Source organism: Trichomycterus rosablanca, chromosome 13 (assembly GCF_030014385.1).
Source record: "Trichomycterus rosablanca isolate fTriRos1 chromosome 13, fTriRos1.hap1, whole genome shotgun sequence".
Taxonomy (NCBI): domain Eukaryota; kingdom Metazoa; phylum Chordata; class Actinopteri; order Siluriformes; family Trichomycteridae; genus Trichomycterus; species Trichomycterus rosablanca.
In genome coordinates, this window is record NC_086000.1 from 21800608 (window position 1) to 21827740 (window position 27133).

A 27133-nucleotide genomic window follows, 5' to 3' on the forward strand; every position below is an offset into this window, starting at 1 on the left:
ATTATATATTTATATCTATTTATTAATGTTCATCTTTGTGTCTCTACTGTTATTGATCAAATGTTTTTTTTTACCAAGTATCTTTATTTACCTTTATTTTATTTTTACAGTACATTACATTGCAGTAGTAACATTGTTTTGTTTTTTATTTTCACCATTTAATTTTGTAAAGTGCAAAATATAATTAATAATTTGTTATAATAATTACTACTATTATTATTATTGTTGTCGTTAGTAGTAGTAGTAAAAACATTAGTTGCAAAAGCAGTAGTAGTATGAATGTATTTATTTAATTTTGAATTGAGTTTTAATATTTTGCATGTTTTGTTTTTTTCATGTTGCAGGTGCAACGAAAGAAGAGATCTGCTGGTCTCATAAATTTTTCTTGTGTTCCTGATTAGCTCTGCAGTGACAGACAATATCTTCTTTCAGGCTGAACACTTGTATGAATGCGAGCTCCTTGTAGTGCTGATCAAAGTGTGAAGTGAGCCAGTCAGCAGGTTACAGACAGGTTGCTCATTAGAGCATCCTGAGTGTTCAGGCAAGGGGGATGGAAGCATCAGATCAGCCCAGTCTACCTCCCTGAGTCACTGGGTGTGGTGGATGTTGTGGATCAGAAGAAAAATCAGCTCTCATGACTACTCTACACACCCTGGCCGTATCGCCACGCTGGGTTTTGTGAATGAAGGATGGAACTCAAAATGGATTTACTGGTGACTGTGCATGGTGGATGGTACAGGAGTATGTGGCTTCTGTGGATGCTGCTAGCCCCTCTGTTCACCTGCACCTCAGCTATTCTTATGGACTTGGTGGAGAGTCACAGCACGTTTACCTGTGAGCCCATAGGACTGCGCATGTGTCAGGATCTCCCCTACAACACCACCTTCATGCCCAACCTACTTAACCACTATGACCAACAGACAGCCGCTCTTGCTATGGAAGTAAGTGATCTGTTTTAATCTAATTCTCTGCCAAGTGTCCTGGGTGAGCAGTTGATGAAAAACAGTTGCCATGGTGCTGGTTGTTGGGTAGGCTTATAGCTTGTCATTCTACACTGACTCACTTAAATAATGCATACTGTGGGTAAAAGCAATGACAATGTGGTTAAACAATGCATAACGCTAATGTTTTACTGTGTTTAGTGCAGATGGATGTGATTAGGGTTGCAGCCTTAGTCTCAGTAACCCTGTTTTAGACTAAATCCAAAATATCACAAAGGAAACTAAGTAATGTGTCAAGTTAGTAACACAATGTCAATTCCTTTTTACAAAGGTCAGGGTCTTATCCTTCCTTTCCATTAAAGCACATGCTCGGATGTCTTTGTGCATGTGAATTTGATCTACTCATCAGAATCTTATTTAAGTTAATACAGTTTGCAGCTGCTGTTCACGTAATACAAATATTACTTTTCACTCAGACTGTTATGCAGATTCTTTGATGGAAAAATGCTAAATATTTTTTACTAGCAGTCTCTGACCTTTGGCCCCCACTGTGTATATGCTAAGAAAAAAAAATGAGTTTTTTCTCAATATTGTGATTCCTTTCTTGGCTTTGCACTAGGTTATTATTCCTATGTATTCATGCACGTGTGTGGCCTGGGCGGTCAGCTTTGATCAGTGTTGTGGATCATCTGGTAAAAGCTGCGAAACACTTAGATAATGTATGTATAGGTAATTCAAAGAACATAGGAAGTTGTAAAATAGTGGTTTGTAGCACACATACCCCTCTTCTTTGTATTTGGCCAAGGAAAAATGTAAGAGTTTGCTAGTTATAGTATGTGCTTCTTTTTTTTTCTAGTAAGTTGGGAAAGTTAAATGTTACTGATTATTTAGATATGCCTCATAATAAATGTATATTTTTATGTCATTAAAAAAATTTATGCTGATGTATTTATAAATAAATAAATACAATTATTATAAATAAATACAATTACAGGCATCAGTATACCATAATGTGCTGCTTTCTCCCTTCAATCTTGTGCTTGGCTCAAGACCTGAATATTAAAAGATGTTTTATTCTGGGCATTGTGGGAGGAGAAAATTGTGCCAGCCAACATTTTCCACCACTGCTACCAGCCTGATAATCTGTGCTTAGGCCCACAATGGCTGGATTGATCGGAGGTACAGAGTGATTCTCTTCCTGCCATTATAGCAGTCAATTAAGCACAGCAGAGAGCACTGGTGCCTGCGCTGTCCTCTAAAGACTCAACACAGTGCCTACTGTCAGACGATAGCTGTGCTCATGGTAATGTGGGCCCTGCTGTAGAATGGGGTGTCAAGGAGGCCCGCGTCTGCCCATCTGTCACAAGGGTTTAGTATCCCCTCTGGATCTGTATTACATCACCCTGGAGATTTTATGCATGCTGAGAAACCAGGGCCAAGGTGATCCTGTGAAAATGAACCCTCCCCCTACTTCACTGGACCACTATACCATATCACACTCTGGCAGTGCAGAAAATGCAATCAGAGATGGATATTGCCTTTCCAGTAATGGGTTGTTATACATTTGGTTATCTGATGCCCATTGATTTTTATAGCTGTTAAATAGTTGGAGAATGGAAATTTTTAATAGCTAGAAAATATAGAAATTACACTCAGCATCAGGTCATTTTAACTTCCACAAAAACACAGGTAACATTTTGATGCTGTTTAACTAAACAGAATACAAATGGCGAGATCAGCTGACATGAATGACGCTGTTCAGAGTCGTACTAGCTTTACATCACCATGGGCTTAGAGGCTGCTGTGCAAGAAAAATGCTCAGCCGCTGTTTTATTACTAGCAGACATGTTGCTGCTTTTTGAATTATCTGACCATACATAAATTATCCAGACCTTGGGATGAGGTCACTGTTTCATGTAAAAGGGTGCATTTAAAAATATTAGTAGTAATCTTAAAAAGAAGAAAATCAAAATCTCTGTTTTGTCAAACATGGTAGACATTTAGATTTTTCTCATTTCCATGTTTGGACTGTTTAAATATTTTTTGCCATTTTGTAACTACACAAATCCCAACAATTAGTATTAAAATATGAATAAATAGGTTACCATATCTGTTGTGATTGTGCTGAGGTATGTGCATGATCCACAAATCCAAACTCAAAGGATCACTGGTGGAACAGTTTCCTTTTCATGCACAAAGCTAAGATAAAAGATTATGTGCTTTAGAATGACCTCAAAAGACTGGACATGGGTGTTATCAGGGTTTTGGAGTATTTGTTCTGCTTGTCATTTGCGTAGCTAATTTGATGCTGACATGGTGACTTTTTTTTTTTTTTTTTTTTTTTTTTTTTTTTTATATAACAGATCGACCACTGATATCTTGCTGCCCTTTAGTCACACAGCAAGTAGTCATTTTTAAGCATGGCTAAGCAGCAGAATAAAGTGTGTTTGTTTGGCTAATTGCAGGGTGTTGCAGCAGGGCAGCTGGACTGTGGTAGCTATGAGGTCACTTTGAGTTGCTGCTTAAAGAGATAAGTTCTGACTGACTGGTAATAACAGACTTGTGTGGAAGACATGCCTTTGTGTGCTCTTGGGTAACATTACAGCAGGGATAATCAAAGCATAGACTTGTAGGCACTGATAACTAACTCCTTCAACTTCTGTTGATAAAAAAAAGTAGTAGTTAGAGAATCTGTCTATTTGGATTTTATTCTGATAGCCTGTTCTTCTTTCACAGGAAGTAACACCTACTGTATTCATAAGGGGCTGACACAGTGGTGCAGCATGGTGTGTATTGTGTGGGTGCCGTGAAGCACCGGTGTCCTTAGGAGTTGGTTTTAAAATTCACTTCAAGTCGCTGTCTGTGAGAAATTTTAGATGTTCCATTTGAATTTCCTCTAGGTAGTTTGGCTTCCTCTTACCTCCCAAAATACTACTACTCAAAACTGGCTCTAAATGTGTAAGTTAGTTGGGTGAGTTTGTGTGTGTAGTGCCTGGTGGTGGATTTGTGTCCTGTTTGGAGTGTATTCCTCTCTTGCGTCCTGTGTTTTTAGGTGGTGCTGGGCTTACTTTTACATGAGAAAAAGTGCTCATAAAAGTTTGCAAACAGGTATTAATGTAATGTTTACAACTTTCATTGTATTGGGTATTTTCATTTTCTATTTTACTTGTGCCAACACGTCCTAGTTAAAAAAGAAAGAAAGAAATTAATTACATACGTGAATTTACTGAAGATAAAGCAACTCAACCACTCAAGAAATGGTTTCATATGTAGGCCTTAAGTGTGGGTTTAAGTTTGAGCTAAATTTGCTTTTACTAGATAAAAATCTAATATATCGGTACACTGACATGTGTATACATAGTTCTCCATGTGTTATGTGTGTATATAGTAGGGCCTAAAGCATAGATATACTCCTAATCTACCAGGATCAGTATGCAATACTGGACATTTATATGTATGCCTATGTGTGGTTATCTTGCACCTTCTAAAGCATTCCAGTAGGTGGACTGGCTACTCTACATTGTTTCTAGGGATAACATGATTTTGATTGACTGTGTTGCCCTTTAATGCTCTATCTCTGCCTTTTTGCAGTATTACATTTACTCCATTTTTAGTTTTAATGATTCAAAGACTAAACATTCAAATGCACCATGCTCTGAAAGATGAAAAATAATGCTTTCTAAAGTAAAAAAGGTTACGTATAAGACTTATTTTATAATAAACCATTCTGCATTTTTTGGTCCCTGGGTCTTCCTAGCCAGTATATAATCTTTGCACAATGCTTTTTATTTCTGTAATGTTTAGAAAGTTACTTATCTAAGTCAGCAGGAATAGTGTGTGACCCTGCTTTAAAAATTAAGTTCAGCATGGTGAGCACTGTACAGCTAGGTTTGTAAAGCAGCAAGAAAGTCTGTAGAAATCATACAAGCTGGGCTGGGTTTTTCATTGTATTTATGCATGAATCTCACGCAACACAAATTAAAACATGTTGCGTGAGATTCCTATTTCAACTTGGCTGTGCTTACAGTTCAGCACTTTATGAGATGTAAGATCCCTCTTCCCCTTCTTAGCTGGCATTGTTGTGGGTGTAGCTATGGAAACAGGTCTTAATTGTGCATACACAAAAGGACATGCAGTAGTGCTCTCAGGAGGTGGTCTTTTCCAGTGACCTCCAACCCCTGAGGATGAGGACTCATCAAAGACTCTTCTTTAAATCAGCCTTTTCCCTGCATCAGTTGTTGCCATGGCAGCACTGGTGGAAAGGCAGGAGGAAAATGTTGCATTGAGGCAAGTGGAGTGCAGGAAGACTTGGTCAAAAAGAGGCGAGACTGCTTCTGATTGAAAGACTGCTGAATGAGGCAGGGGGTCTGGGAGCTGCCTGCTCTCTTTCTTTTTTTTCTATAAGAATGTAGAAAGAGCAAATATTAAGGAAATCACTTCCCGTTGGGCAATTCTACCTTTCTAGGGCTGCAGATCTTTTCACAATTGTGTGAGAGTGTAAAGGGACAGGCGGAGCCAATCGGTTGGTGCAGATGGAGTTTATCTTGGTTGGACAGACAGGCTGTGCTTTATTCTGTGTGTCCCTGCACGCTGCATTTCATCCACCCTGAATAGAGTTACTTCAGTGTTGCCATGTCCCTCACATAGCTATGTCCCTGCTTGTTTCACGCCTTCATTAAGGAGCTATTTCTCAATCTGCAGCTTTCTGCCAGATAATCCACCCTCTATACCAGCAAAGCCTGGAACTCTATTCACATGTGCCACACCCAGAACGCAGAACCCCCCAAACTGGGACATTTCATAAAATGCAATACAAATTTAAATCTGTGATTTGTTCAATTTCTTAAACCCTTATTTAACTGAAAAAGTACAAATTAACGATTTCTGATGGTTAGCTGACCAATTTAAAATATAAATAATTTTAAATTTGATGTCTGCAACACAATGTTGGGACGGAGCAAAAGAAGAGTTACACTGAAACATTCCACAATAAGCAGATTAATTTGTAACAGGTGAAGACTTAGTCATTGCAAGCAGAGATTGGTGATGGCTGTCCACCTTGCATCAAATTTCATGAAAGAATTGGCAAAATTAACATGCAAGATTGTAAATAGTTAAGGTTTAACCATCTGACATACATAACATGGTAAAAAGATATAGTGAATCCAGATAATCCAGATAAATCTCAATCTGTGTGGGGGCAAGGCTAGAACAACTGTTAAATATGTGTTAGAAAAGACTAAATGAGAAACCACTATGCTGCTAAGATAAATATAACCCTGTGGACTTGGGAGAACCATTGTCACTAAACATCACTATGCAAAGACAAAAGTCAGACATTAGTTTTCAAAATCTGAGAATTGAAAAACGTTCTTGTTTTTTTTTTTTATTGCTTTTTATAAGCAATGCTCCTCTTAGTTGATGCCATGCCACCATGCCAAATCAGGGACAAAAGTCTGAAACTGAAAAAATATGACCTAATTTTCATTGTCTTGGATTTGGCTCTGTAATTAAGCATGGTAATGTGTGAACTCTTTGCAGATTCACAAGATTAAGTTATTGTAAAATCTATCATCGGACCCCCCGCACTGCTCAGAATCATTATGACATGTACATGGGGATCATTATATCACTCTTGACAGCTTTAGAAAGCATGAGTGCAGTTGTGTACAGATAAAACAAATGTAAAGATGCCAATCAGGGGTACACAAGCACTGCCCAGTAGGGAAAATGCAGATTCTTTTGAAAATCTAATCCTTGGAGAAGCCTACTTTTTCTGCAAATACGCTCGCTGAAAAAGCTGGCAAACTGGTTTTCCAATAGCAGTTTAATCCTGCCAACTTTTCACCTACAGAGCTCAAGGGGGACAGTGTGTGAGAACCAAGAGAAAGAAAAGAGATTCCCAATTTAGAGCCAAGCTCCATGGTAGTCGCACTCATAGATTAGGTGCATTTTAAAGTCAGACCTTTCTTTTTCTGCGTTCCCAGTTTCTGGCTTAGAAGTACCAAATGCCACATCTGTAACCTGATATCTGACCTGAATGTTTTCCACTACTTCATGGTTCCCACTAGAACAAATAGATGCATAAATGCTCAGATTTTACATCATGCACAAAAACATGTCTATGTTGCCCTGGAAGCATTAAAAGCATTTAGTCATACTCTTAAAGCTTGAAGAGTAAACCCCTATTCAGTCTTTGAGTAAATCATGGGGTAAAGAGAGAAAAAAAAACAGGCAGGAACTTAATCCCTCTATTGAAGTGTTTAAAGAGGAGTGGCTGCTGGCATCTGTAGAAGACAAACGTGTTCTTTTTCATGCTTGCCAAAAAGCCACCCTCTTTCCCCCGCTGCACCACCTCTCTAGTCTGCGATGCCGGGCATAGCAGGCAGAAAATCAGGTTTGGCTCTGCAAAGGTTTAATTACCCGTTAGTATCTTAGTCATAGAGATTAAACTAAATGATGTGCTTACATCTGCACTTCAGGATAGAATATGAGTAAATTGTCCGTGATTTTCTGACCGTTCTTTAAGACATTATAACAAAGCCACTGTTCTTTAGTTATAATAACTGTTTATTTCTAAAACTCTGCATCATATTAAGTGTTATAAATAGTACTGTCTGCAATATGTAAACTGTAGAAGAGGAGAATTGGTAAATGCAAAACAGTATTTAAGAAAAAGATGTATTTAAATACTGTATTACAAATGTAAATGCAGAGTACAGTATACACAGCACCACCATATGTGCCAGAGATAAGCAATGTTTACTGTATCAAGTACTTCATTAACTCCTGTTTTAGATGGGGAAATGCTACATGTACAATGCAAGTAAATGCACCCAAAAATCTGATAATGTAAACCTCTACAGTATGTGCTTTGAGACATTGTAATTAGATATTAAACAAGTGTAAATACATCAGTTCAAAACGTATTTAATCAGTAAAACATCCAACCAATACTTGATGACACAATTCATGTGATAAAATATAAAAACACTTAAATTACACAGATAAATCAAACATAATGTAAAAACAGTAGAAATCCCACTGGGTTTTGGCTTGTGGTTAGTACCACTTTACGAATAGGCCCTCTGCACACACAGTAGTGTAGTGCACTGACAGAATCAGTCAGCTACTGTAGCTTTGTGAAGACAGATGAATAAGAGAGGGTTTAATGTGATGCACGTGCCTATGGCAGTTGTACGGGGTTGCCTTTCAAGCAGGAGTAATTTTACTCACCGAAGCATCTCACTAAAAGAGTAAAGATTTGATGGGCAAACCTTTACTATATACAGAAAGAACAGAACTGGACTGAATCAGGACTGAATCAACCCTACTGACTCTTTTCTCTGGGGGGCAGTTTCTGCTCATTACTGCCTAAGCCGAATTGTCAAACCAGTAATATGGTGGACATACACACTAGCACACAGGCATTTACTGCACCCAGAACACACATGAAATATTCAAGTGGCATGGGCTTTAAAAGCCTGTAAGAGAAAGGTGAAAAACATGCATCACTAAAACTCATGCTAGTACAGCACTTAGAGATGTGTGTTTCTGAGATTTAGAGCTACTGTAGCATTTTGTTTATAGTGTCTACTCAGCTACTGTTTCCTAAAAGTAGCGCCCTTATTGTTTTCTCCCCTGGGTTTAAGCTGATGGATGTGAAAGTGCCTCTTAATCTAAGCACTGTAAATAGTTCTCTGGTTGCAATCTTGTTTTGTTGATTTAGCACTTTAAGACCTTTAATCGTTGTTTACAAAACACAGGCGTGTGATTTTTCATTCGTCGGTGACATTACTGTAGATGGCAGTGTGTCAGCCTAAAAATAAAAGCCACTTGAGTTCTTTGTTCTTTTCAATCCATCCATTATCTCTGGAAGTGTATTTACACAATGTGAATGTAAAATGACATTCAGTGCTTTTGTTTACATTCTGACCCGCTTTCTGTTGCTGGTCAGACTAGTATGAAGGTAGCATGGATTTCACACATTACTGTCAAAACAAAAAAAAATGAGACTTGTCTTAATTTGGACTGTAGTATTGTGTTTAAGGTCTTTAGAGTCGCTCATCTGGTAGTATTGGTGCCACAAAGCTCCATGGGCCAGAGTTTGATCCTAAACTCTGGATACTGTCTGTGTTTAGATACTCCCTGTGTCTGCATGACTTACCTACTATAGTGTAATAGTTTATAAAATTAAAATCATGTCAGTAGCTTAGGTGGATATGAAGATTTAAACAAATCAGTTACTCAAGATAAATATATAACTGCTTTCTCTAAATGGTTAAAATTGGGAAAATTTTTTGTTGCAATGGTAGACAAACTGATGGTGATATGCTGTATATGCAGTATTCAGTTTTGCATTGCTGAAACACTAGAACCATATCAGAAAACTATTTAAATTAATCCAAGTGCTTAAATCAAGTCGTATCCCAAAGCCACCTTCGACTGGGAGTCAAAGAGAGCATAATTGGTGAGGCTCTCTTTGTAAAAGGAATGATGTCCTTGTCCCCTTTATCAATAAAAGTAACGAGTCTCATGGTTCTGTGTATGATAAAGTGGGAGTCACATTAAACTGCACCATAGAGTTTCATGAGAGTATAGGTTGGCTAGTTTCACATGTCCCAGAGAAGCCATGTGTCAGTGGCAGTTGTGTAATTGGGATGAGTTGTTCTTGTGGGGCCAGGTTGCAAAGCTAACAAGATAAGACATCTGGAGAATTGTCTTAATGGTCGGTGGTAATTAAGTTTTATTAGGGAGGGTCTGAACTTGGTTTGCATTTAATCAGCCATTTGAGGGGTTTTTGTATCTGTTGGTCCTGGATTTTGTAAAGTTGCTTTGAGACAATGTATATTGTAAAAAGCGCTATATAAATAAAGTTGACTTGACTTGACTTGATGCCTCTTAAAAGCATAGCTCTTAAGTAAAGAGTAAAAAGCAGTTAAGGGGAAACATTACATGCCATGAAATAGTATCTTTTGCACAACGTGTTCAGTTAATACAGACGGTCCTGTAGCATTACAAAAATCTATATAATGGAAGTGAAAGTGGATAATAGCACTATGTATCTCACTATGTTATTTAAAGCTAAACCCAGACAGTCAGAATGAATGATTGATTGGCAAAACCATTAGCTTTAATGCAAGTCCTAGTGTTCATATCTTTATGACTGCAGCATCTTAGTGCCGTACTGTTATTCACAAGTAAGCAGACAAAAAGAACAGCAGTGCACCGAAACACTCAATCAGTATTAGATAGTAGATATAACCTGGTTTGCCAAAATGGGGTACACATCAACCTTAATGCTAAAGAATATGATAAAGAGGACTAAGTTTTAAGATTAATGGTTTGGTACTACCTTTTATGATCTTGTTTGCTTGTTTATTAGGATTTTAACGTCGTTTAACACTCTGGTTACATTCATGACAGAAACGGTAGTTACTCATTACACAAGGTTCATCAGTTCACAAGGTTATATCAAACACAGTCATGAACAAATTTGTATCTCCATTTCACCTCACTTGCATGTCTTTGGACTGTGGGAGGAAACCGGAGCACCCGGAGGAAACCCACGCAGACATGGGGAGAACATGCAAACTCCACACAGAAAAGACCCGGACCACCCCACCTGGGGATCGAACCCAGGACCTTCTTGCTGTGAGGCGACAGTGCTACCCACTTAGCCACCATGCCGCCCCCTTTTATTATCTTATCTTAAAATATTATATGTACAGTGGGGTCAAAAAGTATTTAGTCAGCCACTGATTGTGCAGGTTCTCCTACTTAGAAAAATGAGAGAGGTCTGTAATTTTCATCATAGGTACACTTCAACTATGAGAGACAAAATGAGAAAAAAAAATCCAGGAAATCACATTGTAGGATTTTTAAAGAATTTATTTGTAAATTATGGTGTAAAATAAGTATTTGGTCAATAACAAACAAGCAAGATTTCTGGCTCTCACAGACCTGTAACTTCTTCTTTAAGAAGCTCTTCTGTCCTCCACTCGTTACCTGTATTAATGGCACCTGTTTGACCTCGTTATCTGTATAAAAGACACCTGTCCACAGCCTCAAACAGTCAGACTCCAAACTCAACCATGGCCAAGACCAAAGAGCTGTCGAAGGACACCAGGAAGAAAATTGTAGATCTGCACCAGGCTGGGAAGAGTGAATCTACAATAGGCAAGCAGGTTGGTGTGAATAAATCAACTGTGGGAGCAATTGTAAGAAAATGGAAGACATACAAGACCATTGATAATCTCCCTTGGGGTCAAGATCTCATCCCGTGGGGTCAAAATGATCATGAGAACGGTGAGCAAAAATCCCAGAACTACACGGAGGGACCTGATGAATGACCTGCAGAGAGCTGGGACCAAAGTAACAAAGGCTACCATCAGTAACACACTACGCAGAGAGGGACTCAAATCCTGCAGTGCCAGGCGTGTCCCCCTGCTTAAGCCAGTACATGTCCAGGCCCGTCTGAAGTTTGCCAGAGAGCATATGGATGATCCAGAAGAGGATTGGGAGAATATCATGTGTTGTCAGATGAAACCAAAATGGAACTTTTTGGTAAAAACTCAACTCGTCGTGTTTGGAGGAAGAAGAAAAACCCAAGAACACCATACCTACTGTGAAGCATGGGGGTGGAAACATCATGCTTTGGGGCTGTTTTTCTGCAAAGGGGACAGGACGACGGATCCGTGTTAAGGGAAGAATGAACGGGGCCATGTATCGTGAGATTTTAAGCCAAAACCTCCTTCCATCAGTGAGAGCATTGAAGATGGAACGTGGCTGGGTCTTCCAGCATGACAATGATCCCAAACACACCGCTCGGGCAACGAAGGAGTGGCTCCGTAAAAAGCATTTCAAGGTCCTGGAGTGGCCTAGCCAGTCTCCAGACCTCAATCCCATAGAAAATTTGTGGAGTCCGTGTTGCCCAGCGACAGCCCCAAAACATCACTGCTCTAGAGGAGATCTGCATGGAGGAATGGGCCAAAATACCAGCTACAGTGTGTGCAAACCTGGTGAAGACTTACAGGAAACGTTTGACCTCTGTCATTGCCAACAAAGGTTATGTTACAAAGTATTGAGTTGAACTTTTGTTATTGACCAAATACTTATTTTCCACCATAATTTACAAATAAATTCTTTAAAAATCCTACAATGTGATTTCCTGGATTTTTTACAGACCTCTCTCATCTTTCTAAGTAGGAGAACCTGCACAATCAGTGGCTGACTAAATACTTTTTGGCCCCACTGTACAAAAGGGCGGCATGGTGACTAAGTGGGTAGCACTGTCCCAGGTCCCCAGGTGGGGCGGTCCGGGTCCTTTCTGTGTGGAGTTTGCATGTTCTCCCCATGTCCGTGTAAGTTTCCTCCAGGTGCTCCGGTTTCCTCCCACAGTCCAAAGACATGCAAGTGAGGTGAATTGGAGATACAAAATTGTTCATGACTGTGTTTGATATAACCTTGTGAACTGATAAACCTTGTGTAATGACCGTTCCTGTCATGAATGTAACCAAAGTGTAAAACATAAAAACATAACTCTTTTTTTATGCAATATTGTATCCTTTGTTGTTGTGTGTAAGGGAAGAGGGTACATGACTGTAAAATATATTACATTAGATTTATGTTTAGATAGTACACCAAGATTATATATTTTTATATAGACCAGTGCTGGCTGGAATAGATAAGGGTGTTTACTATAGTGAACTTGTCAAACAGAAGGACGTTCAGTCTTGTGAAGTATCATGCTGTTTGTGTAGCCATCTGTGCAGCTCTACCTCACTTTCTTGGACATAACTAATGCAGGTTGTGTGTAATTCTGTTCCTAGCTGCACTAAACCATTTAGTAGCAGCAAACTGCTGTAAAATGAGCCTGTCAACCTGACAAGAAGGAGAGAATTACAGACCGTATAACTTGAGTGGCCAGAGATGTGGCACGGCCAACATAATGTGTCTGCAGAGCAGACAGATGATGCCAGCTGCAGTTCTATATTGCAGTACAATAGCAAATCAATAGACCATTACTGTTGCATTTCCGAGGGGTTTTTGTAGCTCTGTAAAGGAATTAGTTTGTCATTCTTTTGATCTCGCTTTAATCTAGTAACTTCAGGGACTAAATAAATATTTCATGACCTTTTAATAATTAAAGAATTCTTTTCAATCCTGTGACGTTCAAATGTATTTTAGAACTCTTGGCTTTTGAAGAGTTTTCCTGGGACTCTTAAGTGCAAAGTTCACTTACAACATACATATATAACATACATTATAGTGAACATTTATGCACATTTGTTAGAACAGTCAGTTAAAATTTGAATATTTTAACAAAAGATCAGCACCTATACTTACAATTTCAACTATAACGATAGTGGTTTGGGGTAAAAATAGAAAATAAATGTCATACCAGAGCTGCTGTTTCATAGTTTGTTTCAAACACAGGAGCTGGTCTACTTTCACTTTCCCTAAGATTTTGTGGAATCAATGCACAATCCTACACAAACCTAATAGGTAATGCAGTACCAGAAAGGCTTCATTTAAAAAAAATAGTACCAGGAATGATAAAATTGTCTTCTGGGTTAAATAAATTGAACCATCATGGACCCCAAAGGAAATTTTGGTGTTACAATAGCACTAACATTGGACAGTGCAGAAGAGATATTTAAAAATAAGAAGACAAAATGCAAATGTGCAGATAGTGCCAGTGTTTAAAAGACTGCAGAAAGAATTGGTAATGGTCCTTAAGTAATGGTCCTCACAGGCCAGAAACATGGAAATGGATTGTTTCCATGCCCCCGTCACCCCAGCTAGCAGGCCAACTTACAAAGAACCAGACCTCAGCAGGAAGTGCATGTGTACTGACTGCCCCCAGGTGGAAGGGCATTGTTCCATCCTAGAGAGATTAACATATTAATACCCAGCTCTGCAGCTGTTCTGTCTCCCAGCGTGCACCGGCCTCCGTGGCGACACAAAAGCACAGTCAGAGCCAAACACAGAGTGGTGAGCCAGAGGAATGGGCATTGGATAACAGTGCTGATGAAACTTCCTGTCAGTCACTATTCACTTCTGCAGCCAGGGCTTCAAAAACTGCATCTAGACAATCATTTTCATTTCAAAGCATCAGCTCACTAAACTTGCCTGACAGGCATCATTAGTTTCGCTGAACTGGCACTGTCATGCTGTGAGGTCTTATGAGAACTGTCATTCTTTCGCACTGTACTTGGCAGATTTTGACCCTCTGTACATTTTTTTCTTTGCAGCTCTTCCACCCCATGGTGAATCTACAGTGCTCCTCAGACCTCAGGTCTTTTCTGTGTGCGCTTTATGCCCCTGTGTGCACCGAGTATGGCCGAATGTCTCTGCCATGCCGTAAGCTGTGTCTCCAATCCAAGAAAGACTGTCAGACGCTCATGGATATGTTTGGTGTGTCATGGCCTGATGAGATGGAGTGCAGCAGGTAATGTAATTAATGTTAAAAGTTTCAATCAATTGTCTGTTTGGACAAAACCCAAAATCTCTAAAGTATTACAGTTTGATATCTTGGAAGAAATATGCATGGTACCAGATTATAGCCAAATCATGATGATTATTAAAGCATTATTAAAGCATGGTTTTCCATTCCCTAATTATTTCCAGTTCCCCAATTATATTATTAATCTGTTCTAAACAAGGGAGACCTTGTACAGTGGGTTTATATTAATTACACAAATGAGCCAAAACATTAGGATGCTCTCCCAAAAATGGCAATACCCTTTTTTAACAATTGTTCACGTCACAATTTTAGCTTATGGTAGTTACTCGTAGTACACATGTTGAATGCAGCAAATATGGGCAGCATAAAGGTTTTAGTGACTTTGATAATCGTTATGGCCAGACAAATTGGTTGAAGTATCTCCAAAACTGCAAGGGGTGGTCACAGGCAGCTATGGTGAGTACCCACCAACAGAGGTCGAGAAAGGACAAGCCACAAATCGTGAACAGGTTGTTGGATAGCCAAAACGTATGGATGCCAGAAGAAATAAAGTCTATGACATCTGGTATGGACCAACGAAAGGGCTACTGTGGTTCAAAGTGCATCGCAGCCTTTGGTGTATGGGGTTGCATAGTCCCAGGCCAGTCAAAGTGCCCATGCTGACTAGGATCCTAGGATCATACCTCTTTGGAAAGACCCCATCCAAAAAGATTGTAGACTTTCTAAAACACCTTAACCTTACATAATCTAAAAATGTTTTTCTGTTGTCAAAAAGTGTATACCATGTACAGGGGTTGGACAATGAAACTGAAACACCTGGTTTTAGACCACAATAATTTATTAGTATGGTGTAGGGCCTCCTTTTGCGGCCAATACAGCGTCAATTCGTCTTGGAAATGACATATACAAGTCCTGCACAGTGGTCAGAGGGATTTTAAGCCATTCTTCTTGCAGGATAGTGGCCAGGTCACTACGTGATGCTGGTGGAGGAAAACGTTTCCTGACTCGCTTCTCCAAAACACCCCAAAGTGGCTCAATAATATTTAGATCTGGTGACTGTGCAGGCCATGGGAGATGTTCAACTTCACTTTCATGTTCATCAAACCAATCTTTCACCAGTCTTGCTGTCTGTATTGGTGCATTGTCATCCTGATACACGGCACCGCCATTGGATGCACATGGTCCTCCAGAATAGTTCGGTAGTCCTTGGCAGTGACACGCCCATCTAGCACAAGTATTGGGCCAAGGGAATGCCATGATATGGCAGCAGAAACCATCACTGATCCACCCCCATGCTTCACTCTGGGCATGCAACAGTCTGGGTGGTACGCTTCTTTGGGGCTTCTCCACACCGTAACTCTCCCGGATGTGGGGAAAACAGTGAAGGTGGACTCATCAGAGAACAATACATGTTTCACATTGTCCACAGCCCAAGATTTGCGCTCCTTGCACCATTGAAACCGACGTTTGGCATTGGCACGAGTGACCAAAGGTTTGGCTATAGCAGCCCGGCCGTGTATATCGACCCTGTGGAGCTCCCGACGGACAGTTCTGGTGGAAACAGGAGAGTTGAGGTGCACATTTAATTCTTCCATGATTTGGGCAGCCGTGGTTTTATGTTTTTTGGATACGATCCGGGTTAGCACCCGAACATCCCTTTCAGACAGCTTCCTCTTGCGTCCACAGTTAATCCTGTTGGATGTGGTTTGTCCTTCTTGGTGGTATGCTGACATTACCCTGGATACCGTGGCTCTTGATACATCACAAAGACTTGCTGTCTTGGTCACAGATGCGCCAGCAAGACGTGCACCAACAATTTGTCCTCTTTTGAACTTTGGTATGTCACCCATAATGTTGTGTGCATTGCAATATTTTGAGCAAAACTGTGCTCTTACCCTGCTAATTGAACCTTCACACTCTGCTCTTACTGGTGCAATGTGCAATTAATGAAGATTGCCCACCAGACTGGTCCAATTTAGCCATGAAACCTCCCACACTAAAATGACAGGTGTTTCAGTTATTTTGTCCAACCCCTGTATGTAGCCATATATGTGCCATGGTGGCAATAAACAACATAAGCTGGTTAACTCTAAGATCATGTGGATGGCTGGGCACTTGTGAATCTGTCACTGACACTGTAGGACAATTCGCCTCAAAACATACAAAAGTCGAAAGGACCTGATAGGAATGTCCTGGTACCAGACACCACAGATGTCTTTGTTTAGATGCTTTGTGCAGTCCATGTCTCGGCCATACAGTTTTGACAGTACATATTAGGTAGTAAGGATGTTTTGGCTCATTGGTCTATACCAATCTCATACAATGGTCACATTAATTTATTTGTTATGTGGCTGTTTTAAATAATGTAAGTATCAACCAAAGAAAAGTCTCTAAATTAGTTGCTACTTCTATATGGACATGAATGCTTTCTAAAAAACTATATATGTTCTATAAAATTATATATTTCTAGTTTACAAATAATTTTTTTTATTCTAATAACTGAAATCCTACCCTACCACTGTTTGTAATGTAATGTTTGTACTCCATTTCCAAGGTTTCCAGATTGTGATCAGCCATACCCTCGTGCTGTGGACCTGCTGACCACTACAAATGCTACAGATGAATCACCCATGACAGTGCAGAGAGACTATGGTTTCTGGTGCCCTCGAGAGCTTAAAATTGAACCTGAACTGGGCTATACATTCCTGGATGTGCGGGACTGCTCCCCACCCTGCCCCAACATGTACTTCAGACGAGAAGAGCTCACCTTTGTTCGCTACTTCATCGGGGTCATCTCTATCATCTGCCTCTCCGCTACACTCTTCACCTTTCTCACGTTCCTTATTGACATGACACGTTTCCGCTACCCAGAACGACCCATTATCTTCTATGCGGTGTGCTACATGATGGTGTCACTGGTTTTCTTTCTGGGGTTTTTGCTGGAGGAGCATGTGGCATGTAATGCAGCCAGTCCAGCCCAATATAAAGCCTCCACTGTGACTCAAGGCTCACATAATAAAGCCTGCACACTGCTTTTCATGGTGCTCTACTTCTTCACTATGGCAGGCAGCGTGTGGTGGGTCATCCTCACCATCACCTGGTTCCTGGCGGCTGTACCAAAGTGGGGCAGTGAGGCCATAGAAAAGAAAGCCCTGCTGTTCCATGCCGGTGCCTGGGGCATACCGGGTGTGATGACTGTGGCTCTTCTGGCCATGAATAAGATTGAGGGGGATAACATCAGTGGTGTCTGTTTCGTGGGGTTATACGATGTGCACACATTGCGCTGGTTTGTGTTGGCTCCACTATGTTTGGATGTGCTGGTTGGTGTTACTCTGCTTCTTGCGGGGATTGTGGCTCTAAACAGAATCCGAATGGAGATACCTTTGGAGAAGGAGAACCAGGACAAGTTGGTGAAGTTCATGATCCGTATTGGAGTATTTTCTGTTCTTTACCTGGTGCCACTTCTGACGATGCTGGGATGCTACCTGTATGAGCAGGCCTACCGCTCAGTCTGGGAGACCACCTGGATACAGGATCGCTGCAAAGAGTATCACATTCCCTGTCCATACCAGGTAACTACCATCTTGCATCTGTTGGTTCCTAATTAAAGTATTCAGAGTAAAGTAGCTTAATCGTTACTTCTACAGTATTGTCAATAAAGTAACTTCATAATGTGAAACAAGGGGGGCTTGGGTGGTGCAGAAGTAATTTACACTAGCCCATTGCAGCTGTGATTCAGGGTTCAGTACCAGATAATACCATTTACAATCACAGCAAATTATTTCTGTAATGCAGTTGCAAAGCATACTGTGTGTGTATGTCAGCTGTAGTGTTGACCATGTTTACAAGTGTGTTATTTAACAAGAAATAACAGACAAACATCAATTGGCCTTGGTAAGCGCTAGTTCTCAGCTTGTGTGGCAGATGTCTTTTTGTTTTATATCTCACCTAAATTTGAGATGGCATTAAAGCTGGGTTAACAAATAATGTGCCCATGTTTATCCATCTGCCCAAAGATTGAATTTCTAGTATATCTGTATACTGAAAGAACTATCGGTAGTCAGACAGGGTTTCTCACAACAGCTACTAATCCATTAGTGCTCAGCAAACAGGAAACAATTTACTCTCAGAAAAACCTTACGGTGATGTACATGGTCAAATGATTCCAACGATTCCAATTCATTCAGAGAGACAATAACTGTGATAGTGTAATTCAGTCAGCATTATGAGCACTTATATGCATGAGCGTCAGTTCACTACAGTGTGTAAGACATTTTAGGAACTGCTCATTGTGAGGTTTTTCTCTCTCTCACTGCATGTCTGCTCGAGAATTTAATCTCAGCCTCTTGTTGACTCAACATATCTGAATGCCCTACAGTGTGTGTGATAAACATCCTAGCGATAGCTTCAAGTCCTGCTGGTGTGAAATATTTTAATTTGCATATATAAAATTGAAAATGAAAATACTGTATGTATGTACATGTATGTGTATATATTTTATATACAATATGTGTGGGTGTATGTACAAACACACTATTATTTGCTGTAAAAAGAATACGTCACAGTTACAGAGTGACAATTCCATCCCTTGCAGTATGAAATACTGAAATTTTCATATTGCAATACAGTGATCTAAATTAATGCTAGAAATGCTTTTTATTTGTACATTTTACAATAAAACACTATGGCTGAATATAGTTTTGGACATATGCAATTTGCCATGAAGCAATACTTTACTGTAACAATTTGTTATTGAACCTCTTTTTATTACCCAAATTCCATAGATAGTAGATAGTAATGTTAACTTCTGCTGTTTTGTTGGTGCCTACTTGTAATACAGATTGTGCATGATAAAACTGACAACGAGCATTAAAATATTTAGCTATTTTTCCATTTCTGCTGGTGTTACTTGCAGGGCTGAGGTGCTTCAGCTTGAGAGTATTTCCCAGTTAATCTAAACCTGCTGCAACCCTGATCAGGATAAAGTGGCTATTGAAAATGAAACCAGCTCTTTTTTCAGACTTTGGTTACATGTAAGGTGGATGGTGGACATAAGCTTGGGCTAAATCAGAACACTTAAATGATGATACTTAATGGAATTCTGTGGATGTTCCTGTGTGCAGGTGGAGCAGACCAGTAGGCCTGAACTGGTTCTTTTCCTGATTAAGTACCTGATGGAGCTGGTTGTTGGCATCCCATCAGTATTCTGGGTAGGCAGTAAGAAGACCTGCTTCGAGTGGGCCAGCTTTCTCCAGGGCCGCAAACGCAAAGAGTACGTTTTTCTTTCAACTTAGAGGCTCTTTATGATCTTTACTTGTTACTCCATCGACTCCATACATTAGTAACTTGTAAACCAAGTAGTGCTGTAGTCAAGTAACTTGGATTTTTACTTGCTGGTAGGTGGGTTTGTGCGTTTTCAAAAATAAATGGTGCAAGATAAATCATATAGCATTTGATTAGTAGGCTGCTGACATAACGGTCTTAAGACATAGCAAATGAAAACATTCACCAAAGTAGAGAAACATTACAGCATTTTGGACTAATAAGACAGGTTTGCATCCCTGAGTGCTACATGTTAATCAGCATTGACTCCATGTATCTTGCACTAACTTGACAGTCTGCTCCTTACTATGGTAGTATGTTGGTTGGGTAGTTTTTTTTTTGCTCCCACCATTAGAGGTGGTTTTTTCACTGTCTCTTTTATATCTCTATTACGATGAAATTAGTTGGATGATCTAAACATTCAAATGTGACAAATGAGCAAAAATAGAAGAAAATAGCAAATATTGCAGCCATGGCTTTAGATTATGTACTTCTTATGTGCCCTAAATATCAGATGTGCACATAAAGATGTAGGTATGAATGCACTCAAGACAAACTTAACTTTGAAGCTATAAAAGCCGAACAGATATACAGATATATTACTGTAGACACGGTGCCAGTCTGTTATAGGCCTTATGTAAATGAAGGTCAATAATCACATAAATTGTGATTAAAATGTGCATGCCCCATATTGTTCTGTATGGCTGCATTAGCATCAGACTATTATGATGCATATGTTGTAACAAATTTTCCTCAGTCCTCTGAAAAAATGCCTTACGTTAGCCTCATAACTGACACACAGAATTTCTATTTCTTTCACCTAAATGAGCTGTTGTCTTTCTGTTACCTCTGCAGCAGTGCGGTAAACGACAGTCGCCAGGTTCTCCAGGAGCCCGACTTTGCACAGGCTTTGCTGCGTGATCCCAACACGCCCATCATCCGCAAATCTCGCGGCACCTCCACGCAGGGCACCTCCACCCATGCCTCCTCCACTCACTTAGCCATGCTGGACGATGTACGCAGCAAAGCAGGCAGCGTTCACAGCAAGATGAGCAGCTACCATGGCAGCTTGCACCGCTCACGAGATGGCCGGTAGGGCGCAACAGAAAATCAACCGAAGCATGTCTGACATTGAGAAATGACATCTGATTTCATGTGTTGTGCTGACTTGCAAAAGCTATTGATCATGTGCTGTGTGGGAGGACTGAACTTACCCCTGTGTTTTCCTCCAACAGGCACACTCCCACCAGTCACAGAGGCATAGAAGAACACCCAGCATTCGGAAGCATGCCACGCCTCAACGAGCAGCTATCCCGTCACAGCAGCCTTCATCAGATCGACACTCAATCACGTCACAGTAGTGTGCGGGACTTAAGCCGCGCTCCACCCACCAACATAACGCACGGCTCTAGCATGAACCGTGTAGTGGAGGAGGATGGAAGGAGCGTGTGATCGAGAAAGCTTAGCTTACACGCGATGGCTTGTACTGTACCTACTACTTACAAAGCAGAAAGTTCCTGTACTGCTAAAACAGAAAAACGGTGCTAAAGAGTCATCTCCTACATTCTCATATTGCAGTACTTTTTAAGAACAGAGAGAAACACAGGAGATCTGTGAAGACAGACAGGAGATCTGTGAAGACAGACAGAAGATCTGACAGTACACTTGTGAAAGCTGGTTCTCTTGATACTGTGAATAAAGGGTGAAAGACTTTCAAGTGAGCAAATGTACAGTAGTACTCTGCCCCCTGCTGGCAGACTGTAGGAATGTGGCAAAGACGGACCAAAATCCATACATTTAGAAGTGCAGTGTCTTAAGTGCTGATGATGAAGTATCTGTAGGGGGTCCTGAAAGTAACAAAAGATTCTGGTAGGTGAAAGAGGATTGTTATTTAGGGGTTCTTACAATACTCAAAGCCAAGAATATAAAGTAATGCAAGTGAAGGGAACTAAACAAGTGACCTTAACAAGCGAATGCTTGTATTATTTGATGAGTACATAAAAAATGTTATTAAGCATTGGAGGGCTTTAATCTTACACTCGCTTTTTCAACATGTACACTTCATGTCCCTCAACTGCTTTATCATGGTCAGGGTCACAGTGGGTCAGTTTCAACTGGGAAGCACTGGGTGCAACACAGGAATACTCTGGACACTGTGGCAGTCCATCGCAAGGCTTCGGCCACCCACCCCACCCCCAACCTTGTCTGTATAGATGCTCGGCCGGCTGATAGCACTGGGTGCAAATCTCAGTGTTGGTGGGTTAGTGTAATAGAACTCAAAAATCACCAAAAAAGTTCACTACAGGATTTTTTTCAAACCTGGAACCAGTTTTGTTGTTTAGACAGAAATATTTCAGAAGAACTCCTGCACCCAGCAGTTTAAGTAAATTTAGTGATAACAATAACTCACACTTTGTTGTTGCACGTGAACCCATATACTCACTCATGCATACATAATACAGCCCTACAGTCCCTGCTGCAGCTACCTCAACAGTGACCTGCTTATGCCATTTCCTACATACGACTGCCTAAAACTACTGCATGTCATGCACATACAGTTCATTTCTTTTTTTTAAGCCCACTTCACATTTTAAAACGCTAAAATAACTGACTGTTTTGCATGGGGCAGTGTAGTTTTAAACGAGACAGTTCATTTGCAGCACTCGATATGTAAACACCTAGGAAACTGTTTTTTGCTTGATATTTTGGTTGATCACTTTATTATGCAACATGTGCTTCTACTGTAAGCTTGTATTTGTGCAACACAGTAAAACATCTTTTCTTTAAGATAATTTTATCTGGAACAAGAATACGTAAAACGAATCTAAAGTTATTTATAAATGTTTGGTTTGAATTATTTTTTTATTTCTTAGCTGCAACAAGTTGTGCTAATCCAGATGTTGGGGTTAATATCCCAAATGCTTTTGTTTACGTTTAAAAAAAGAGATTTATTATTGTGGTTTTCAGTGCCTAAAATGTGACTGTGGACCTAAGCTATAAAACATGGCCACGTTTGATTACTGCTTTTCCAGTTTACTTGCCTTGAATGTGTAAATTATGCCTAATCTTAATGGTAATGCTTCTGTTTTATGTTTATAGAGAGAATTTTAGCACTTTAATTGTTGCTAGCTGTGATGTTGAATGTATATAGTAAATCCTTTTAGTTTTATGGTCTTGCAAGTTTTTATTATTTTTTTTAAAATAAAAGTTTCTGGTGAATTTCACAATTACAAAATGTGTTTTGCTGTTTTTTTCTTTGAGGAAAAACTTTTACATTAAATTTTAAACTTTAATTTAATTTCATTTTAAACAGAGCTGATTAGCCTGGTAGCTACAGAACGGTTTAATACGAAAAATCTCAGCTAAATGTCTCGTTAGAAATGTTGTGTAAAACCAGCCAGCACACATTGTTTTATATACACACTGAAAACATCATTTAAACCATTTGTACTAAACATGTCTTGGCTTGACATGTTCTACTTAAAGTGCAATCGGTAAAACAAAACTCAGAACAAAATCAGAAGTAAATTCAAGTTTGTAAAAGCTCCTCATTTTATTGAAATACATCAGTCAATGCGCATGAAATCTCAATGTGAAAAGAGTGGTGGCTAGTTAAATATAAACTCAATAATAGTTCACCTTAAATAAGCGTGTGGCCAAAAATAAAACAAATCAAAGAAACAAAGCAAACGCACTGTGGGGGTCATCGTTTCGTTTACATCCAAAGATTTCACACTACACAGACCAATACAATAATGTAAAACAAACCAGCCTTGAAAACTTTAAAACAAGTGAGTATACCTGACATGCAAAACTGTACATATTCTTACAAAATATAACACAAAATCCCTTAAAATATGCCATATTAAACAGAGGTTAATATACTGAAATGCAGGTGAATTTTTCATGACCTTGGTTCCCTTGAGACTACTTCATATTCCTACCACACTGACCCAGCATTTTGCTGAGTTCGATTAAGGCACCTCCTGCTGTTGTTGGCCTATATGTAGCTAACAGTCCTAAAAAACAACAACAAACAAAAAAAAAAACACACACACACACACACACAAAATGACGAACATGGGAAAGTCTGTGATTGTGTTTCTGTCTCCCCTTCTATTCCTCAACATAATAAAAGAAATCATTGGTTTGAACATACCTGAGTAACATCTCTAACAGGCGTCCTGTTATACTATACCATCAGAGCCTGAATTCCATAAGGTAAAATCACTCATCATCTTGCATCACAGAGAGAGCATTAGTTTATATCAGTAGGAATAAATATGGTAATGTAATACCAAAAAGGCAAAGCGCTGAGATCCCCAAACGTCACATTGCAGATCAACATTGAGTACAATGTGCCACAGTAATCGATTCAATAATGTTTGTGTAACAGTTATAGAAAATCCTCTTTCTACTGCATGAAAACTTGCACCTCCAGTGTACACAGAGCTTTTTTTTAATGGCCTTGTTTATTTAAAGATCTGGAGTTATACTAATTTGATTAAAAGGCATCCTAAAGTTTTTTTTTAATGAACTTTAACAGAAAACAAATTATTAATTGTACAGTTAAAGGTTTTGTCTAAAATGTGACATTGTGCTGTTAAGAACATGAGCAGTCTATATTGATATGTAAATACACATCCTTTAGTTAAATTCATACTTAAAGGTGCACATTTAGCGATTGGAAGCATTTCTCTCATACATTATTTGCTCTGTAAACATAACCTATAAATATCTCAAAAGGAATCATCAGCTCTTGATTGCTTTACAAATAATTTTGTAAAATACAGTCGTAACTCTTGCAAATACGATACATCTAATAATTGCATGGAATGAAAGAGATATTTATGAATGTTTGAAACTGTATTTAATGGCTTGCCTCTCTAGTTTGAGGTATGCAAAACTTAATAGGTATTTGATAGCCTAACTCTGCACTCCATACATTCCCTAAACACTTTAATATTTTTATTCATAATTAATTAATTTCACAACCTGCCATTGACATAGTAAATAAAGTACAACCCTTTACTTTCTGTTAGAACTAGCTACAGGAAATAGGAAACAGTCGAGGCAGCAGATATATGCACCAGTGAGAGTGAGTTCAAGCCCTTAATTGCCTCCTAATAGGGAGAAACACGCAGAAGTTTAACTCTATCATGCTTTCTGAGTGTCACACAACAGTGACTTTAGTGTCATCAGACCAATGGTAACATACAGACTGTATGTTACATGTACATACACTTCAGGCTAACTTTGGTTTGTGTGTATTCTGTTGTGTGGGTCATAAAACAAGTATAAAACCGAACAGAACATAACACAAAAATAGACAAAACATAAGTCAACAAAAATCTTTGGAAATGGCATTGCCGCTCCAGTAAAGGAACCAAAACCACACAGTTTAATACATTCACCACAAGGTGACTAAGGGAGTGTTTCTATGTTCTTACATGTTCTCATGTGTAATCATACACATCCATGTAAGCATACACGACTAGCATTTCTTCAGCCCTTTACAATTCCTCATTATTGGAATTATGCTGCTAGCTGTGGAGGGCTGAGAATATCACACGCCCCTTTGGACATGCATGCATTTTCCCAACATCATCCATTTTCCAGATCATCAATTGCTAGCGCAACCAGACCACAGATGCTGCAACTGTATTGCGACAAGCAATTTTTGACCTTTTTCCTCCCATACAGGCACAACCAATAGTGCCCATGTGTGAGCCAGCTGGTAATAGCACAGCTGAGACTCAAACTCGGATTTCAGTGAAAGTTGGCTAGTGCATTACATCGTTGCACCACCTGATATTTGTGATCACTAGGGCACACACAAGGAATTTAATTCAATTCTTAGCTAATAAAACAACATTAAACATGCTAAATGAAGTGACTGCACCAGTAATTAAAACTTAAACACGCAAAGTCAAACTCACACTCTCAAAGCCAAGTCACACTTTGTACAATAGTGTTTTTTTTTTTAATAATATATTATACTTTACGTCTATGTACATTATTAAATCATCTTTTAGTGTACTTAGGCTTTACATGTGAAAGACAAGCGTGGCACCAGAGTGCAAAGTTTGGTTTAACTGTTGTGCTAAGGCTAGGGATGATCACTTGACTGTTTTAGCAGCTTGGTAGAAGTGGTTGTAAGTGTCTTTGATTTATAATTTTCCCCTAATAAGCAAAAGGAAAGTGGTCAGTGGTGCATTTGACCGTAGTTAGTGTTTTACCTCTTCTGGGTCATGGAAGTATAAGAAATCACATCATTCCTAATATGTAAATTTTTAAACAGTAATGCCAAATAATACCGAAAAAAAATTCTCATAAAGCAACATGAGCCTTGATAAAAGTGATACCCAAGCATGGCTTAAAAAGGCTGAGTAACCTGTGTGCATTATAGAAACCAGCTCTACTTTTGCAATAGATATGGATGTGTGTGCATTCACACACATGCACATGTGTACACTGCTTCTACAGCAGTCAGTGTGTAAAACGCCTTCTACGTTATTGCTTATCTATGAAGCCATTATTACTAGTAGCTTTTACCAGTGAGAATGAGGAGCCTATCCAGAGGCCTATATAATAGTCCAGATGACAAGCTGAGGAAGTTAAATGGCTGACGCTGGTCTTAGGTCTCCCAGCCTGGCTGTGTACTGCGCTCCAGAGACTGACACTTGCTCTTATGAGGGGATGAAGGACTTGGTGGGCTGCTCAGGTTAGAACTGTTGGATGCTGTGGAGTGCCGTGGGGAATCCGAGTCCTATAAAAAGAGCACAAACATTTTGATTTAAAATTTGCTACAAATCTTGCCTCTCACAACAGACGTGTTTTACATTACAACTTGCCAGCATTCATTACCTGAGAGCCCAGGAATGTGCACACAAGCCCTAAATCCTATTAAAGAAAGCTAGCCATGCCTTTACAGTAATAATCAAACACAACAGCAGAGAGACTTCAGCATCTGCTTCAGTGTCTGGTGCTGCTAGAATCATAAAAAATGAGAACTGGGACCAATAGCAATGTCAGTTAGCTCCATCTGTTGACTGAAACTACACACAGAACAGAACAGCACAGCACAGCACACTCCTACAGATAGCTGTTAAGCAACTCAGGGTCAGTACTGTTCAACAGAGGTCCTCACAAGTATAGAAAACACCCAACCCAAGACAAATGGTATGTTGCCCAAGACAGATTAACTAATCCATAGGACTGAGGCCAAATGAGGGACAGTGTACACTGGCAAACTGGTGCCTACACATATTTTTGATTGTATCTTTAGACTCTCTACAAAAATATACCAATTTAAAATAATAATTATCTGCTTTATAGCTGTAACCAGTGTTAACTGCTTTCCTGTCACCGCTGCAAAGTGCAGATTAGATCAAGACAAAGG

At 39.5% G+C, this 27133-nt stretch overlaps 2 protein-coding genes across 3 annotated transcripts in view; one reads left to right on the forward strand and one right to left on the reverse strand.

The window, feature by feature from the left end:
• Nucleotides 1–518: 518 nt before the first annotated feature.
• Nucleotides 519–22942, forward strand: fzd3b (frizzled class receptor 3b). Its single transcript, XM_063007468.1, has 6 exons — nt 519–941; nt 14198–14394; nt 16964–17981; nt 19533–19681; nt 20587–20823; nt 20967–22942. Exons 1-6 carry the CDS (start codon nt 690–692, stop codon nt 21181–21183), a joined length of 2070 nt encoding a protein of 689 aa, XP_062863538.1. The 5' UTR covers nt 519–689; the 3' UTR covers nt 21184–22942.
• A 313-nt stretch (nt 22943–23255) lies between these two features.
• cdc42bpaa (CDC42 binding protein kinase alpha (DMPK-like) a) overlaps nt 23256–27133 on the reverse strand; it is a 42409-nt gene continuing 38531 nt past the window's right edge. For both annotated transcript variants that reach the window (XM_063008017.1, XM_063008018.1), the window contains one exon: nt 23256–26500. In XM_063008017.1, the coding sequence (XP_062864087.1) occupies nt 26369–26500 (132 nt within the window). In that variant the 3' untranslated portion in view covers nt 23256–26368. The remainder of the gene's footprint in view (nt 26501–27133) is intronic.